The 17,717-nt window shown below is 58.6% G+C and overlaps 1 protein-coding gene across 1 annotated transcript in view; it reads left to right on the top strand.

Annotated features, from left to right (window-relative positions):
- The first annotated feature begins 4,145 nt into the window (after positions 1 to 4,145).
- The window catches only part of SETD1B (SET domain containing 1B, histone lysine methyltransferase), a 29,223-nt gene continuing 15,651 nt past the window's right edge, over positions 4,146 to 17,717 (top strand). Inside the window, 7 exon segments of the mRNA XM_032242387.1 lie at positions 4,146 to 4,341; positions 4,824 to 5,011; positions 5,213 to 5,311; positions 5,940 to 6,210; positions 8,236 to 8,348; positions 9,613 to 10,842; positions 14,812 to 15,636. Of these exon segments, the coding sequence (XP_032098278.1) occupies positions 4,838 to 5,011; positions 5,213 to 5,311; positions 5,940 to 6,210; positions 8,236 to 8,348; positions 9,613 to 10,842; positions 14,812 to 15,636 (2,712 nt within the window). The 5' untranslated portion in view covers positions 4,146 to 4,341; positions 4,824 to 4,837.

Below are 17,717 nucleotides of genomic sequence, written 5' to 3' on the forward strand. Positions count from 1 at the left end.
TGGAGGGGAGGAAGGCGGATCAGGGCGGCCCCCGGCTGGCAGAGCGCGTGGGGCGGAGATGTGACCGGCAAAAGGCACAGCGGACAGGGGCTCCGGGGCTGAAGGGGAGCCCCCAAACGCCGCCCCTCCCCCAGCGGCCCCCACAGGAGCCGCGGGAGGGGGCGGCTGAGTCAGAAGGTTGAGCCCGGGCCGGGCGGCGGCTCATCTGCATTTCCAAAGGCCCGCCCCGCCCGCACCCTCCCGGGAAGGGCCGGAGATCTGAGGCTTCGCCCGGAGCCCCGCGCCTCGGGGGATCCTGGGGGCCCCTCCGCTTTCCCAGGCTTCCCCCACATCCGGGCTGGAGGGCTGCGCTCTGGGCGGCCCAACGGGGCCCTGTCTGCGGCCACCCCGAGGGCCTCACGCCCTTAGTGGGGACAAAGGGGGCGACCCCCGCCCCCGCCGGCTCGGCTCTCAAAGGGCGACTGGGAGGCCGGGCCCAGGCGGCCAGAGCAGGGTGTGCAGCGGGGAGCGGCTCGGGGTCAGAGCCAGGCCGTGCTGCGGGGAGCCGGTGGGACTCGGGGCGACCTTGAAGCCCCGCCAACCCCGCGGCCCTGGGGTGCGGCTGCCCGCGCGGGACAAAGGAAGGGGGAAGCGTTAGGGCGAGGCCTCCTGGTGCCCCCGTGGGCCTCGGGTCTGGTCGGCCTGGAACTCGGGCGACGGCGGCTCGCCCAGCCCCCTCCCCGGCCGCTCCTCCTGCTTGGCGCGGGGCGGCCGCCACCGCCCCAGCCACGGGCAGCGCGCGAAATGGCGCCCGTCAGGCCGCCGCACCTGGCTGAGGCGAACGCGGGAGGCGCCGCGCGCGACGCCCCGGAGGCCCGCGGTCCCCATAACGGCCCCCGAGACCCGATCCCCGGCGCTGCCCCCGCGGGCTCTCGGGGCCCGACCCGGCCGCGGGCCCGCCTCCTGCTCCCGGCTCCCCACGACCGGGGGAAGGGAGGAAGGAAGGAGAGCCGCCGCCATTAGCACAGCAGCCCTGCCCGGCCGGGCCCGCCCGCTCGACCAGCCCAGCCCGGCCCGCCCGGCCCAGCCCAGGCGCGAAGGGCTCGAAGCCTGGAAATAGAAGTGGTGTTTGGGAGGAGGAGCGAGCGCGGCCGGGAGGACTGGAGCGCCGGGCTGCCGGCGGAGATGCTGCGTCATGGTGCCAACATGGATGCCGGCCTTTTGTCCTTCGCGTTGCCAGCGCAGGCGCGCCCCGGAGCCCCAAGAAGCCGGCTTCGGGGTGGGGAACGCTCACGATCGAAAGGGAAAGAGAGTCCAAGGCTGGGCAAGGAGGCCCCCTCGTCTTTTGAGCCCTGTCTCCAAAGCACTTCAGTTTCTTCTCATCCAGGCTCAGACCTGGGACGAGCGAGGGGGGCGAAGGCAGGCGGCTGGCTCCATGGACCCCCGAGGGTCGCCGCGGAGCCCCTCTTCTCGCCCTTGGGGCAGAAGAGGCACAGGGGTCCGAGGAGCCCTCCTCGTCCCATCCCCCGCACCCGCCCCCCCCACTGCCCGCTCCGGCTGCCAAACACAAAGCTCCAGAATCCTCCTTCTCCCCTCAGCTCCCAAATACAGCCCTTGCTTGGCCTGCAAAAGGGTTTCCTCGAAGGGGCAAAAGGCACTTTTTTTTTTTTTTTTCTTACTTACCCGCTCAACCCGGTGCCATGGAGTCTAGAAGATCAAGCTGGGCGGTGGTTTTGGAGACGTTATTGTAAAAACATATATATTTTTTGATTTAGTTGGGGAAAATTGGGGGGTTATGGTGGTGCCTTTGTTCTCGTTACCTTTTTGTAAGTTACACTCATGGCAAGTTCTGCTCCTTCCACTTCTGCAAACTTTCCAGGGTTGGGTAGGCAAAAAGGCGGCTTCGCAGAGGACTGTTTACTGCTCTGGATATAGCAATGGTGTGATCGTCATTAAGAGACAAAAGGCGAAAATACACAGTCAAACAAAAGGCAAAAGACGCACCAGCCGCCCAACCACCATAGAAAAATACCCCCCACTTAACGTTGGTGTTTGCTGGAACCAGCTAGGACTTGTTTTCCAGTTTTAATCTAGTTTCCTGTGACGGTTTTAGTCTCAACACAAAGAGAAGGTCTTCCTTTCCCTCACCCACCAGCTCCCCCCACCCCAACACCAAAGACGAGAAAAACAGGGCTGTTTTTCTTCAAATAGATCGATTTTCAAAGAAAGTGTACAAGCTACGGGGAAGAAAGGTGACTACCATTTAGTGCTGTAAACATTTTCAAAAGCATAAAGCTAGATCCTTAGCTTTATAAAAGCAAAATCGTCTCAAAGCATCTTAACTGGCTTATATTAAACAAGAGAGACAAAGACAATACATGCAGATGAAGGTTCGGAAAATTAAGGACATCTCAGCAACATTAACATAAAAACTGCACTGCGTCAGGACAGAATGGATTGGGTACTTACAACGTAAAAGGTTTTTAAAAAACTTAAAAAGAGTAACAACTGCTCACAATTTTTTGTTGCTGCCATTTCGCTAGTCCTAAAGCTATATACATTTAAAACATTACCTTGTTAAAAAGAGAGAAGGAGTTAATAAGATGGCCAGGTTTAAGTGTTTAATAGAGGAAACGATATATTTAAAAATTTATTGTTCAGTCAAGAGAATACAGATTAAGACAGCTCCAAGCTCCCCCCACCCACCCAAAGAACAAAAAGAGGAAAAAAAAAAAAACAAATATGTCATTTACTTAGGTTTTTTTGGAATTCAAAACTGTTAACTGCTGACATGAATGGTGTGCTATGACCTAGTTATACAAGACAAAGATGGATTCCAAGTCATAAGGAAAAATCCAGATCTTTTTAAAAAGTCTTCTCCAGTCTTCCAACTGTGAGTCCTTGGGCCTGTTGACAAATGTTAAACACACTGAGACGTCCTGAACTGGATGGTGGAGTCAAAGGAAAAACATTCCCCATTTGCAACAAAGGAAAAACCCACTTGGCCATTTAATTCCATTGCAGAAAAATGGCTTCCCTCATCTGTTGGCCTCTCCTTCGTGTCTGATGAAGGATGTTTTGAGATCAGCGTCTAATAACTCAAGCTCTATAGAAGCCGCACGCTGATTGGCTGCCGCGCCCTGCCGCCCTGCTCCAGCCAATTACCTACCCACGGCCAAATTACAAACCCCGAAAAGAGCCCCAATATGAGCTACACCAGCTCCGAGCCCCGGCGAGGCGGCTCCTGCGCCTCGGCTGCCCGAGAGAAAAGGCAGAGGGGGCTGCAAACGCGTCCTCGCGAAGCCCGGGAGCCTCGGAGTTGAACTCACAAAATGGAAGCTGCGCGCTGATTGGCCGCCGCCACTCCCGGACCTTTAATAAAGAAAGGGGAAGGAAAAGATAAATGCAAAAAAGGGGGACTCTCTCCTCCGCGGGTGGCTGGAGGTGGGGGGGGAAGCATGTGTTCAGGACAATTACAGGGCGCTCCCCTCCAAAAATAAAAACAGAAGAAAGCTTCTATCGCCCAGGTCCAGGCGAGGGCTGCATCCTCCCAGGAATGCGAATGCTAACGTGGTGAACCCTGTTCTCCCCTCCCCAGCTTAGCTCCGGGGAGGGGGTCGCGGCCGGAGGAGGAAGCCGAAGCGCAGATACCTCGATTGCAACTCCTCCGAGTCGACGCCGGCCTCCCCGCGCGGCTCCCCGCGTCCACACACACCCTCGGCCCCCCAGACCCCTGCCCTCTCCCCGGGTCCCCGCGCGCCTTCCTCCGGCCCGGGCAGTTTGGAAACAGTTTTGCAGGCTTGGGACGCACGCCGCGGCGGCCGCGGCTCGGAGGGTAGCCCCGGCCGCGGGAGGTAGAGCCCGGGGAGACCCCCTCCCCCGCCAGCCAAGACCCCCACCCCAGTCCCAGAAGAATAAATAAATTAAAAGGCCTTCCCCCGGGGAGGGGGAGGCAGTGTGGGAGCGCGCGAGTGAGGGGTGGGGGGCCGCTGGGGCCTGGGGCTTTGGCGGCGCAGCTGCCGCCGCCGGGAGAGTGCCTGGGGAAGCGGCGAGGAAGGAGAGGGGAGGAGGAAGAGGAGGAGGAGGAGGAAGAGGAGGAGGGTGAGCGCTCGGGTCGGGCTCCTTAGCGGTGTATTGTGGGATGTGCGGCTACTGGGAGCCGAGCCTCCGCCGCCAGCCGCCTCCCGGGCAGCAGCAGCAGCAGCAGCGGCGGCGGCAGCGGCAGCAGCTCCGGGCCCGGCAGCCGCGGCGGCGGCGGCGCCCCCCCCTCCTGGCCCCCGGTCCGGCCGCCCCGGCCTCGGCTCCCGCGGGGGACACCATGTACTGGCTGGCGGCGCAGGGAGGCCGGCGCCCGGCGGGGATGTAAGCGCGGCTCGGGGAGGGAGAGGCCGCAGCCGGCAGCCGGGCGGCCCGAGCCCCCGGCCCCGGCTCTGGCCCGGGCGGGCGGGCGGGCGGCGGCGGCGGCGCCAGGCCCTGCCGCCAGCCCCGCGCCCGAGCCAGGCCGAGCGAACGGGCGAGTGCCACGCCGGGTGGCCGGGCGGGCACCATGGGCCGGAGCCCGCGTCCTCCGGGCGCCCGGGGCCCCGCCAGCCCGCCCCGGGGACCCCCGGGAGCCCCTCGCTGCCGCCCCGAGACGGTGGCCGAGCGGGCGGGCGCGTAATTCTCCCGGAAGGGTTATTCTCTCGCTCCATTCTTGTTTTGGGGGGAGCCAGCGAGACAGCTCCTTTCGGGGCGCGCTGGTAAGGTGGGAGGGGGTGGGGGCCGGCCGATTGGATTGTTTCGCGTGTGTGTAGAAGCAGCCGCCGCTGCCGCGGCGGAGACGACAACAACTTGCTGGTTTTCAGGTTGGGTTAACGGCATGGAGAACAGTCACCCCCCCCACCACCACCACCAGCAGCCCCCGCCGCAGCCCGGCCCTTCGGGCGAGAGGAGGAACCACCATTGGAGAAGTTACAAGTTGATGATTGACCCGGCTCTGAAAAAGGGGCATCATAAACTGTACCGCTACGATGGGCAGCATTTCAGCCTGGCGGTGAGTAGCCGGCGCGCCCCCCGCCCCCCTCCGCCGCGTCCGGGGAGACGCGCGGAGCGGCCAGGGACCCCCGCCGGACCACCCGGCCAACTGTCAGACAGGGCCCCATCCCTGGAGTTTGACAAGTGCCTGGAGAAAGGGGTCTGCCCCTGGGGAGGGGGACAGCCCTCCCATCCCGTCCCTCCCAATTTCTCCCCGCAGATGTCCAGTAACCGCCCGGTGGAAATTGTCGAAGATCCCCGGGTCGTCGGGATCTGGACCAAAAACAAGGAGCTGGAGCTGTCGGTGCCCAAATTCAAAGTAGGACCCCTCCCCACTGCCCCGTCGTCCCCCCTCCCCTCCCGGAGTTCGAAAATAACGCCAGTCCAGACCGAGCCCAGCCGGATTCCCGGTTCCCGCCGTCCGGGGCCGGGGAAGTTTTGGCGGGGAGGGGGAGAGCGCTGGCGAGAGGGTGTCCCGTCGCAGCTACTGTAAACAAAATAACAGTGGGTGAAACTGTAATCACGGCGCGGTCACAGTGTCCCGCACGCCCCGCGGGGGGCTTCAGCCCTCTCGGGAGCTTGGCCCCGAGACCCTCCCCTCTCGCCAGCCTCCTGCCTTTAGGGGGACAACTTCCTAAGCCCAAAGGGTCGCCCCTGACCCGGCAGCAGGAAGAGGAGGCCAGAATGGGGGGTGGGGAAAGAGAAACTGTTTCTTTTTCCCCTTTCCTTCCGAACCCAGAGGACTTCCACGTTCCAAACGATTTAATCCTCCGCTTCCCGGGCCCGCCCGCGTGCATTTTTTTTTCCCAAAAAAATTTTTTTTTTTTTTTTTTTTAGTTTTTTACCCTTCATTGTTTTCAACGGGCGGGCGAGGTGTTGGAGGAATGTTGGGTTTTCTCTTCGGTTTAAACGTTCTCCAAACTCCCTTCCCCCTCGGCCCCTGCCAGATCGATGAGTTCTACGTGGGCCCGGTGCCTCCGAAGCAGGTGACATTTGCCAAGCTGAATGATAACATCCGAGAAAACTTCCTAAGGGATATGTGCAAGAAGTATGGGGAGGTGGAAGAGGTGGAGATTTTGTACAACCCCAAGACCAAGAAGCACCTCGGCATTGCCAAGGTGGTCTTTGCCACCGTCCGGGGTGCCAAGGAGGCCGTTCAGCACTTGCACAGCACTTCCGTCATGGGCAACATTATCCACGTGGAGCTGGACACCAAAGGTGGGCCTGGCAGGGGAGGAGTGAGGGGATACCTGTCAGCTGGACCCTTTTCCTCCCCGCCCCCTTCTGCGGCGTGGGGAGGACCCCCCCACTCTTCTTTGGGATCCCCTCGAAAACCTTATTTATTTTTTTGCCCCCCCTTCCTGAGGGTAGAGTAGTGGAGCTAAATGTGTTGTCTGTTGCTAGGAGACGGTCTGTAATTTACCAAATGTGCCGGTCCTTGGCCACCGCACCCCTAGGGACCACCCGGAGGCTTCCCCACCGCTGTCACCCCCTCGGGCCCCCTCTCTGAGCCCTGGTGGCCTGGGTTTAGACAGTCCCCAGTGTTGCCTGTGTTAGGGGATGAGGCAGAATTTGTTTACTTTTGGGGGACTGAGGGAGTGCCACTAGAACGCCTTTAAATGCGTCAAGAGAAGGTCTGGAAACTAAAAAGAGTCCTCTAACGATTCAGGGTGCCCCCCTCCCTCCCTTGCTGCCCCTTCCCCCTGGAAGTGGGAGCCAATCTGGGGCCAGGAGTGTTGTTTCATTGATAAGGTTCCTGATTGAGCTGGGAAGAGAGGGGCGGGAGGCTCAGGGTGCTTCAGGGTTGACACTGTCTTCCCTCCTCTCTCTTAAAGAGACCGCAGCACCTCCCCTGCACTGGAATCAGCTGGGTGTTCTCTGGTGCTGGCTGGGGAGGCCACACCTCCCACCCTATGGGTCTGCAGAGGCGCCTGCAGGACCGACAGGCTTGCAGGACTCCAGAGCATTCCCCTAAGTGTGCCTGATGCCTCTCTAGGGAAGCTCCCACCAATAAAAGAAGGTGCTGAGTGCTCTGAGGATCAGCCAGCCCTGTGGGGAAACACTGGGTCCCTAGGCCACCAGGGTCCCTTGGGAAGCCATGCTGGGAGGGCGAAAGTGCAGCTTCCAGGAATTTCGTGATCGTGGGGTTCAGGGACAACTGGGACACACCAAACCCAAGGCAGGAAAATCAGAACTTTTCTTTTTTTTTTTGCGTTTAATGATTAAAATGTATTGACCAAGCTCTAAGCCGGTGCCGGGGTGGTGGTGATTATTCCACGCACACTTGCTGAGCCTGTGCCTGGTCCTGTGTCTCCTCTCAGGGCACAGCCCTCCCACCCCTTTCCCTAGCCTCTCAGTCTCTGGGGGTTGGGGGACAGTGGGGACCTTGGGTGGCTGCAGTCTGATTTCTCCCTGATAACTGAATTGAATGTGGTACCCCCTTCCCCATCACAGGCCCATATTTTAAGCAGCAGCCAGGTCTCAACAAAATTTCATTTCTGGGGGGAAAAAAAAAGAAAACACAAAAGCTCTCAGAGACTGCTAACTAAGTTTGTATTTCAAGAAAGAGACCAGTAAAGTGTAGCTCCAGGAACGTGTCTTTTTTGCATATGTAAGCAGCTGCCTCTGAGGCTCTATAAATATCGATAACCCCCGGGCCCTGGTCTAGAAAAGCCTCCCTCTGCTGAGGGGTGGAGGGTTGGAGCTCAAGGTAGTCCCCCGGCCGCCTTGAGGCCCTCAGCCTGGTCAGGAGCTGTGGCTTTCACGGTAATGTGCTCCTAGAGTGTGTTGCAAAGTCCACTGCTCACCTGGCCCCAGATATTTACAAACTCTGGCTTCTGTGCCACGGGCTTCCCCTCCTCTTGCTGCAAGCACCTGGCTGTTGAGCAGAAAGGGGATAGGCCTGGCTCTTTCTTTGGGCACCATGGCCCAGGTAGTGGAATGGGGGTTGGTGTCACAGGTAGCAGTTTTGGGTTTGGGTTGGGAGGAGTCTCAGCCCCAGGAGGCATTAGCTTCTGGATCTCAGGATCAGAAAAATGGTGTAGCTCAGCAGCTTTGTTGAACAGGTGGGGACCCTGAGTGAAATCCAGAGGGGGCAGGAACTCGGTAAGGGTCACACAGCCTCCCCAGGCCTGGCGTCTCAGGCCCAAGGGACCCACCAGGGTGCCATGCAGGTTGGAATCCCTGTGGGGGCCGCCCTGTCCTGGAACCTCACTGAGTCACCTCTTTCCTGCCCATCCACAGGGGAAACCCGAATGCGGTTCTATGAACTGTTGGTCACTGGCCGTTACACCCCGCAGACCCTCCCAGTGGGGGAGCTGGATGCTGTCTCTCCAATTGTGAATGAGACCCTGCAGGTGGGTTTATGCTGTCAGTCTGCCCCATCGCCAGTGCTCTGATGTGCCCCTCACCTCTGGAAAGCCTCACCAACTCTGATGGGACCCCCAGCCCACCCCACCTCTCTCTTTCCAGCTTTGGAGACCAAGACCTAGGAGGTTGTAAAGCCTGGCCACGCCCCCCAAGCCCTTCTGCAATGGGGCTCCCTGGGATTGGTCCTGTTTCCTGTAGCATCCCCCCTCCCCAGCACAGGCTTCAACTCCCACAGACCCAGAGCCTGCCCGGGCTCACTTTTCCGTGTTGATGCCAAAACATTGCTGTTTCCAGGGTCCTTAGTGTCTGGTGTCCTGGGTACGCCACTACCCCAAACCCAGAAACTGGAGTTCATGCCCCACCTTCCAGAGAAAGACTGCCTCCTTCCAAACCACTGCCTCCCAGGACTTGGGACAACTCTTGTGTGGGGCGAGTCTCATGCCAGCTCCTCCCTGGCATTGGGCATCAATCCAGTCACCTCGGGACTGAAGAGCCTTTGCCGACTAGCTGTCGCTGGCCTGTTCATCACTTTATTTTTATTTTTTTATTTTGAGAGAGTCTCACTCGTCCCCCAGGCTAGAGTGCAGTGGCGTGATCTTGGCTCACTACAACCTCTGCCTCCTGGGCTCAAGTGATTCTCATGCCTCAGCCTCCTGAGTAGCTGGGATAATAGGCACACACCATCACACCTGGCTGATTTTTGTATTTCTAGTAGAGATGGGGTTTCACCATGTTGGCCAGGCTGGTCTTGAACTCCTGACCTCAAGAGATCCACCCACCTTGGACTCCCAAAGTGCTGGGATTACAGGCGTGAGCTACCACACCTGGCCCTGGCCTCAGTTTGTCACTTTAAATCCTAAAACATTGGGTGGCTGGGAGGACAAAGCCCTTGGCCATCCTCTCAGGCACAAGATAGTTCTTGGTCATAATCCTGCCTGGAAGGTCTGATTTCTGACAGCCAGAGGCAAAGAAAATCCCAGCCTAAACCCAGATGTCATAGACTTCTCTCTTCTCTAGCTCCTCTGGGATTTGGAAAAACCTTCAAGTTTCCCTGAACGTAATAGGTTACCCCTAAGATAAGAGAAAAAGTTAGTACCATCCTGACACTCCTCCTCAGTCCCCTACTCCCATTCTGTATGCTCCAGTTGTAGAACAGTTTGGCTCCCAGCGGGCCAGCAGCCAGAGTGAGAAAGGAAACACACCGCCCCGCCTCCCTAGAGAAAGGGATCTCACTTCTCTTTCTCTCCTTAGCTGTCAGATGCCCTGAAGCGCCTCAAGGATGGAGGCCTGTCTGCAGGCTGTGGCTCTGGCTCCTCCTCTGTCACCCCCAATAGCGGTGGGACACCTTTTTCCCAGGACACGGCTTACTCCAGCTGCCGCCTGGACACACCCAACTCCTACGGACAGGGCACCCCACTCACGCCGCGCCTGGGCACCCCCTTCTCACAGGACTCCAGCTACTCCAGCCGCCAGCCCACACCCTCATACCTCTTCAGCCAGGACCCTACAGTGACCTTCAAGGCCCGGCGCCACGAGAGCAAGTTCACGGACGCCTACAACCGCCGCCACGAACATCATTATGTCCACACCTCTCCCGCGGTCACTGCAGTGGCCGGGGCCACAGCCGCCTTCCGGGGTTCCTCAGACCTCCCATTTGGAGCAGTCAGCAGCACTGGGGGCAGCAGCGGCCCCCCTTTCAAGGCCCAACCACAGGATTCGGCCACATTTGCCCACACTCCACCGCCGGCCCAAGCAACCCCAGCTCCTGGATTCAAGTCTGCTTTCTCTCCCTATCAGACCCCAGTGGCCCACTTCCCTCCACCCCCAGAAGAGCCGACTACCACCACCGCCTTCGGGGCCCGTGATGGGGAGTTCCGGAGGGCACCGGCACCCCCACCCCTGCCACCTGCTGAGCCTCTGGCCAAGGAGAAGCCAGGCACACCCCCCGGCCCACCGCCTCCCGACACCAACAGCATGGAGCTAGGCGGCCGGCCCACCTTCGGCTGGAGTCCCGAGCCCTGCGACAGCCCCGGCACGCCCACGCTGGAGTCGTCCCCTGCCGGGCCGGAGAAGCCCCACGACAGCCTGGACTCGCGCATCGAGATGCTGCTGAAGGAGCAGCGCACCAAGCTGCTCTTCCTGCCGGTGCCCGACTCGGACACTGAGCTGCAGATGGAGGGCAGCCCCATCTCCTCCTCCTCCTCCCAGCTCTCCCCGCTGGCCCCCTTCGGCACCAACTCCCAGCCCGGCTTCCGCGGCCCCACGCCCCCCTCCTCGCGCCCCTCCAGCACTGGCCTGGAGGACATCAGCCCAACGCCTCTGCCAGACTCTGACGAGGATGAGGAGCTCAACCTGAGCCTTGGGCCTCGGCCTCCACCCGAGCCCGGCCCCCCGGACCCTGCTGGACTTCTGGGCCAGACAGCTGAGGTGGCCTTGGACCTGGTTGGAGACAGAACCCCGACCTCAGAGAAGATGGATGAGGTACCACCATGTCTGTCCATCTGTCTGGGACTGGTTTTGTCCATCTTGTATCTCCCTTTCCCCCTTGAAGCATTTAGCATGACTAAGATGCAGAAGCAATGGGGCTAGGAAAGCCAATATAACAGGTAGAACTTAGAGAATAAAAAGGTGATGCAAAAAACCCCAGGGGCTATGATTGAGCAGCTGGTTTGGCAATGAGCTCCCTAGCAGCCACGGAGAGAAGGAAAACATGGCCCAGTTGTGATGCTCTCCTTGTTAGGCAAGAAGTCAACTTTGGCCGGGCGTGGTGGCTCACGCCTGTAATCCCAGCACTTTGGGAGGCTGGGGCAGGTGGATCACGAGGTTAGGAGTTCAAGACAAGCCTGACCAACATGGTGAGATCCTGTCACTACTAAAAATACAAAAATTACATGGGCATGGTGATGCACGCCTGTAATCCCAGCTACTCAGGAGGCTGAGGCAGGAGAATTGCTTGAGCCCTGGAGGTTGTGGTGAGCCAAGATCGCGCCACTGCACTCCAGCCTGGGTGACAGAACGAGACTCCATCTCAAAAAAAAAAAAAAAAAGTTTACTTATCCTAGGGATAAATTCTGACCTGAGCGTCTTGGGTAGGAGTTTGCTGAAACTTCAGAGAGTATGAGCTGTGGGGATGGCTCCTGGTCCCTTGTCTGTTGCATGCATGGCTTGGGAATGGTCAGTGAGGGTCCTGGTGCACAGGCAGAGGGGAGGAGAGGGATTGGCCAGAGTTCTGTGCTGGGCTAGGTGGGGTGGAGCCCTGGAGCACTGTCTCTTAGAGCCTGGTGCCCTCTCAAGAGGGGGAAACCATGGCAGGCAGGAAAGGTGCTGAAGTTTCCCTTCTCTCACTGGCTCCAGGGATGAAGGAGTTAAGAGCTAATTGGGGGCCGGGCACGGTGGCTCAGGCCTGTAATCCTAGCACTTTGGGAGGCCGAGGTGGGTGGATCACCTGAGGTCAGGAGTTCAAGACCAGCCTGGCCATCAAGGTGAAACCCCATCTTTAAATTAAAAAAAATAAATAAATAACTTGGGGTGGGTGGCGGGGTGCCATGTCGCCAGAAACAGGCAAAGTTGACAATCCTCCACTCTCTCCTCACCTCTTGGGGTCTCATTGCCTAAACCTCCAGCCTCAGGAAGTCCCACCCAGGGGTTAGGATGAGGGTTGCCACGTGCCAGCTTCCCTTGGGAGGGGGTTGGGTCATCTTCCTTGGCTCCACTCCTCTATCCCAGTCCAGGCACCCACCTGCCTTGGAGCCATATCCCCTGTGGGCAAGGGCAGCCAGGGGTTTAGAGCTCTGTGTCCCTGTGGGCGGAGGGGGAGGACTCCCCCTTCCTGGGCCCTTTGATTAGGCGAGTCTGGCTGCCTCAGGGAGGAACGAGAGGAACTTGGCTTGCCTGGGAGGGTGCTGCAGGTGGCTGGCGCTCCAGGGGGCCTCCAGGCAGTTCTGGGGAAGTGGTTTCTAGTATCATGGGGTCCAGGCAGGGGGCGTTGACAGGTGTGCAGCCATAGGAGGGCCCCCGGCCCTGGCACCCTCCTCCTCCACTCCCTCCAGGCTGCCTGGGGTGGGGAGTGTTTACCATGCTGACCATGGTAAATGGCTGAGTGGTCCATGGCTGAGAGGCCCGGAGTGGCTGGAGCGAAAGGCAGGCTGAGGCTGAGGTCCTAGGAGCTGGGGTCTGGGACCGGCCGCCAGCGCAGGGAGCCGCCGACTGCTGGGAAGCTCCAGGCTGGCCCGCGGGTGCCCCCTGCCGGCGCCGGAGAGCAGCGCCTGGGCTTCCTGCGGGCGAGCTCAGTGCGGGGATTTGGACCCTGTCCCAGCCTAGGCTGAGGTTGAGGTGGGGCAGCGGCGCAGGCGGGGCCCGCCGGGGGCGCAGGGCGAGCTTTTCTTCTAAACAGTGGCTGGTGGTTAAAAGTTCAGGCTCAAGTCCTTGAGCCGTGAGGCCCTGCTCAGTCACTTACTGCTTATGTGACCCTGGGGAAGGCACTTTCCCTGTCTGAGTCTCAGTTTCGTCATCTGCCAAATGGACCCGTGAGAGTCCCTGCAGCACGGCTTAAGTGAGGTCCTGCAAGGGATGCTCCAGGCACCGCCAGGCCTACTGGGTGTCCAGTGCTCAGCAAATTCCTGCCGCTTCTCACCCCAGGACCGGGGGGCGGAGGGAGGGGCAGGGCCGGCGGGGCTGGAGCGCAGGATCCGCCTCCTGTGATTGGCTGGCGACGGCAGCCCGGGTTAACCCTCTGCGTGCCGCGGCGCGCTATGCTCGGCGCTGTCCAGGACTGATCTGGGGAGTGCTTGCTGTTTGAGGATCCAGCCTAGCCTGCCTGTCTCTTCTCTTCTTCATGTGCATGGGGACCCTGAGAAGGAGAGTGTGTGCGTGTGTGTGTGTGTTCACGGAGGGGACATGGTAAAGTCCAGACCTTCCTGCCGCTGCCTGAGTTTTGGTATTCCTCCTCCTCCCCCGACCTCCAGTTTCCCTTTGAGGCTTCCTCTCCTGTAGTCAGACCTGCTCTGGCAACTTGCACAGACCCCACCTCCACCCCCACTCCAGTTCCAAGCCTTTCTACTCAGCTCCCTAAAGCCCCACGCTCATCCTTGACACCTCCCACATTCGCCCCTCACCACTTCCCTGGGTCCCAGCTGCAACCCTGCACTGGGCACGGCCGGTCCTGACTGGTTGTGCCGCGGGGCCCCGGCTGAGGCTCTGAGCGTGTTTCCTCACTGTCCAGGGGTCGGACAGAGCCCCCCGCCCTATGAGATTATCTTTCGGATAAGAAATGAGACGGCCGTCTTAAGCACTTAGCCCCACTGGGCCCATACTGAGCGTGCAGTCATGAGACTAGGTGAAAAGAGTAATCAAGGAAAAATAAATAACAGCACGCTTCCTGTTTATGGCCTTAGCCCTGCTTAAACCGCCCCCCCCCCGCCCCCAAACCCAATGTCACCTTCCCTGCCTGGCCATCTGCCGCGGAGTGAGGACAGCAGGCTGACAGAGCATAGGCTGAGGAACTGCTTCCTGGTTCAAATCCCGGCTCCGTCTATTGTGGGCTGTGTGGCCTTGGGCAGGTTACTGAAATTTTCTGTCCCAATTTCCTTGTGGGACAAAATGGAGTTAAATATAGGGCTATTCTGAGGATTAGCTGAGTTAATAAATGTGAAGTGTTTGGAAGGGCCCTGGCGGCTGGGCACGGTGGCTCATGCCTGTGATTCCAGCACTTTGGGAGGCTGAGGCGGGCGGATCACAAGGTCAGGAGTTCAAGACCATCCTGGCAAACACAGTGAAACCCTGTGTCTACTAAAAATATAAAAATTAACTGGGCATGGTGGCACATGCCTGTAGTCCCAGCTACTTGGGAGGCTGAGGCAGGAGAATCGCTTGGACCCAAGACGCGGAGGTCGCAGTGAGCCGAGATCGCGCCATTGCACTCCAGCCTGGGCAACAGAGCAAGACTCCAAAGGCCCTGGCACCTAAGAGACACTCTGGAAATGGCAACTATTCGTGTTATCTTGTCTGCATACAAATTGCAACAGAATCTCTCGAACTGCAACAGTCTCATGCCCTGTGCCCCACCCCTCTCCCTGCCTGCTTTCTGTCCCTCACCTTTGCCATCTTCATCCGCATCTTCCTTTGCCTCTTCCTGCTGGTCCAGCTCCATGGGAGTAAGATTGTTCTCTGCCTGGTCACCTCTGTCTCCCCAGCACCCAGTCCAGGGCCTGGCATACAGGTACTGGGCAAATGTTTTTTGAATTGGAATGAATGAATCCTAGTGGCAACTCCACGAGGCAGGGACTGTGATGCCCATTTTGCAAAAGAAGATGCTGAGGCTTGGAGAGGCTGAAGGACTCGAACGGGGTCACGCAGCTGGGAGTGCCGCTGATCGCTAGTCTTACAGGAGGGGCTCTAGGAGCGTTTGGCCCCACAGACTCACCTCACTGTCTCTCCCTTCTCTCTCTGCAGGGCCAGCAGTCCTCAGGCGAGGACATGGAGATCTCGGATGACGAGATGCCCTCGGCCCCCATCACCAGTGCCGACTGCCCCAAGCCTATGGTGGTGACCCCAGGAGGGGGGGCTGTGGCAGCCCCTTCCGTGCTGGCCCCAACCCTGCCGCTGCCCCCACCACCTGGCTTCCCCCCGCTGCCCCCACCCCCACCACCGCCCCCACCTCAGCCTGGCTTCCCCATGCCCCCACCTCTGCCCCCACCCCCACCCCCACCACCTCCAGCCCACCCTGCTGTGACAGTGCCCCCACCACCCCTGCCAGCACCACCTGGAGTCCCACCCCCACCCATCCTGCCGCCACTGCCCCCCTTTCCGCCAGGCCTGTTCCCTGTGATGCAGGTGGACATGAGCCACGTGCTGGGTGGCCAGTGGGGCGGCATGCCCATGTCCTTCCAGATGCAAACGCAGGTGCTCAGCCGGCTGATGACAGGCCAGGGCGCCTGCCCCTACCCGCCCTTCATGGCCGCTGCGGCTGCTGCTGCCTCAGCCGGGCTCCAGTTTGTCAACCTGCCGCCCTACCGGGGCCCCTTCTCCCTGAGCAACTCTGGCCCAGGCCGCGGGCAGCACTGGCCACCACTGCCCAAGTTTGACCCATCAGTGCCTCCGCCAGGCTATGTGCCCCGCCAGGAGGACCCGCACAAGGCCACAGTGGATGGCGTCCTGCTGGTGGTCCTAAAGGAGCTCAAGGCCATCATGAAGCGGGACCTGAACCGCAAGATGGTGGAAGTGGTGGCTTTCCGGGCCTTCGACGAGTGGTGGGACAAGAAGGAGCGGATGGCCAAGGTGGGTGGGTGCAGGGCCCCCCAGGATGGCAACGGAGGGGGGCAGGACCCCAGCTAGGCACCTGCTCTTCCCCTGAGACTGTTAACTGGAAACGCTGCTGCAAACCCCCAGTGTAGGAGCTGCATTCATGTGGCCACTTTCAAAGTTCTGCAAACTGTGCTCCCATTCAGCGGCCACTAGCTGCACGAGGCTCTCAGTTTAAATTAACAGCCCCGCGAGGTGGCTCACACCTGTAATCCCAGCACTTTGGGAGGTTGAGGTGGGAGGATTGCTTGAGCCTAGGAGCTCAACATAGTAAGAGTCCATTTCTGAAAATAAATATCTAAATTAATTTAAATTAATTTAAATTTTACTCTGTTAATTCGAACAGTAAAATTTAAAACTTCTTTTTGACACATGCCACACTTCAAGTGCCCAGTAGCCACAGGTGCATAGTGGCCACATACAGGACAGCTGGTGCAGACTGGTCTCACCATTGCAGATGGCTCACAGCTGTGACGCCCTTTGAACCTGGCTACTCTCACCTCCCTTCATGCCACCTTTTAGAGGCAGCCCTGTCTTGGCTTCGACCATTCCCCCCCCCCTTTTTTTTTTTTTTTTTTTTTTTTTGAGGCAGGGTCTCACTGTATCATCCAGGCTGGAGTGTAGTGGCGCAATCATAGCTCACTACACCTCAACCTCCCTGTGCTCAAGGGATCCTCCCACCTCAGCCTCCCAAGTAGCTAGGACTACAGGCATGCACCACCACACTCAGCTAATTTTTGTATTTTTCTGTAGAGATAGAGTTTCGCCATGTTGTCCAGGCTAGTCTTGAACTCCTGGGCTCAAGTGATCCTCTGCCTTTTGGGCTGGGATTATATGCATGAGCCACTGCTCCTGGCCTGCTTACTTTTTTCCTTTTTTTGGAGTGCGATGGCGTGTTCTCAGCCCACTGCAGCCTCCACCTCCTGGGGTTCAAGCGATTCTCCTGCCTCGGTGTCTTGAGTAGCTGGGACTATATGCACCGACAACCATGCCTGGCTAATTTTTATGTGTTTAGTAGAAACAGGGTTTCACTGTGTTGGCCAGGCTGGTCTTGCACTCCTGACCTTAAGTGATCTCCCTGATTCAGCCTCCCAAAGTGCTGGGATTACAGGTGTAAGTCATGATGCCTGGCCTTTTTTTTCCTTTTTAATATATTATTTGCCTGTTGCTACTCTTACAAATAAACTAAAATTACTTCCTTTCTCCATAATAGAGAACTTTTTCTTCAATACTTTAAATTCCCCTCAATCACTCCCCTCCACCTACTCCCCCCTGCTCCCTCCCCCCAGGGGTGACCTTGGTTGTGAGTTTTAGTGTCCCTTGGAGCATGCTTAGGGAATTGCTTGCTCTCTGCAGCTGCAGGTAGGCGGCACCTGTCAGAGCCTGTTTGTTATCCGAATAACTGGGCAGTAAGATTAGAATGAACCCTCTGAAATCACTGAAACACAGCTCTTTATGGTATGGCCAAATTATACTGACCTTACAATAACAGCTAATAGCAATGCCACTCGCAATTTGAATAAAAAGAGCCACTGGCCTCAGGTGCCCTGCACCTTGCAGAGCTCTTACTGTGGGTCATTTTGTTAATTCTCACAGCATCCCTTTGAGGGCAGAGCATTTCAGAACTACAGGGGCAACCCTTAGCGGGCAGTGAAATCAAGCCAGTAGGTAACTTTGTAATGCCTGGGAACAGAAGAGAAGAGAAGGTGGGATGGTGTCAGTCTTACCTTGTGAGGGTGGCGTTGCCGCTGTGGCACAGATGTGTCCCTGTGGTGTAGTGTTTGGAACTCAGTCTGCAAAGTGCAAAGGCCACTGTTGTGAGGAAGGCAGTGGCAGTAGTCCCATTTTCCAGGGGAGGACGTTGAGGATCTGTGCAGCCGAGCGGTGCTCTGGAACCTCCTGGGTAACTTACAGCAGAGTGTGGCTGGGTGTGTCGGGAGTGAGGACGCAGTTACCTGGGGTGGCTGTTACTGCCGAGTGGAAGGCAGCTGTCCTGGGGAGGGCTCCCTGCAAGGGCTGGTGGTGTCAGAACCGGTGACGGTGCCTTCCTGTCTCCA

Source organism: Sapajus apella, unplaced genomic scaffold, assembly GCF_009761245.1.
Source record: "Sapajus apella isolate SASKATOON/1434 unplaced genomic scaffold, GSC_monkey_1.0 scaffold2, whole genome shotgun sequence".
Taxonomy (NCBI): domain Eukaryota; kingdom Metazoa; phylum Chordata; class Mammalia; order Primates; family Cebidae; genus Sapajus; species Sapajus apella.